General features: G+C 31.1%; 1 protein-coding gene across 1 annotated transcript in view; it reads right to left on the reverse strand.

Annotated features, from left to right (window-relative positions):
- Positions 1-675: 675 nt before the first annotated feature.
- HELRODRAFT_180306 (hypothetical protein) overlaps positions 676-810 on the reverse strand; it is a gene marked incomplete at both ends in the record, with an annotated part of 7703 nt that continues 7568 nt past the window's right edge. Inside the window, one exon of the mRNA XM_009029615.1 lies at positions 676-701. Coding sequence (XP_009027863.1) covers positions 676-701 — 26 coding nt within the window. The remainder of the gene's footprint in view (positions 702-810) is intronic.

Consider the following 810-nt stretch of genomic DNA (forward strand, 5'->3'; position numbering starts at 1 on the left):
AAATTGACATTGAATGCTTACGACAATGGCGTTTTTCAACTGCTGCCTGAAGCCACATAAAGGATAATAATAATCAAGGGAAAGACAGAAAGATAGAGAAAGAAATAGAGAGAAAGAAAGAGAGAGAGAGAGAGAGAAGGAGAGAGAGAGAGAGAGAAGGAGAGAGAGAAAGAGAGAGAGAGAGAGAGAGAGAGAGAGAGAGAGAAGAAAGAAAAGTAGAAGACAAAATAAAACCAACGGTGCAATGATCATTTAAATGCAATTTTAAATTGCATTGCTCCGAAAGCACAATAACTACTGCAACCACGGCTACTACCACCACTGTTACTACTACTACTACTACTACCTACTATTACTACTACTACTAATACTACTACTACTAATACTACTACTACTAATAATAATAATATTATAATATTAATTATTATTATTATATAATAATAATATTATTATTATAATTATTATTACTGCTACAACCGCTACTACATCGGCGGCTTATAACAACGACACTTACTTCAGTTTTATTTCATGGCACCTCCATGCATACTTAGTCCATTGTTTGGATTAAACGCTCTAGAACGCTTGAAGAAATGTATTGTATACATACACTGCGCAATGTTGTATATATACAATATACCATGTATTGTGTATATACAATGTTTATTTTTTCGATTTTCAAACAAAAATGAGTTTTCCAATGCCTTTGTGTTTTTTTTTGTAATTTGTTGGTGTTATATTTGTATGTATGTTGCTTTTCTTTATGTTTAATTTTTTTTATTTTCTATATTTTCTAAATTTAACCCAGCGTAA

The sequence above is a fragment of the Helobdella robusta genome, assembly GCF_000326865.2.
Source record: "Helobdella robusta unplaced genomic scaffold HELROscaffold_60, whole genome shotgun sequence".
Lineage (NCBI taxonomy): Eukaryota > Metazoa > Annelida > Clitellata > Rhynchobdellida > Glossiphoniidae > Helobdella > Helobdella robusta.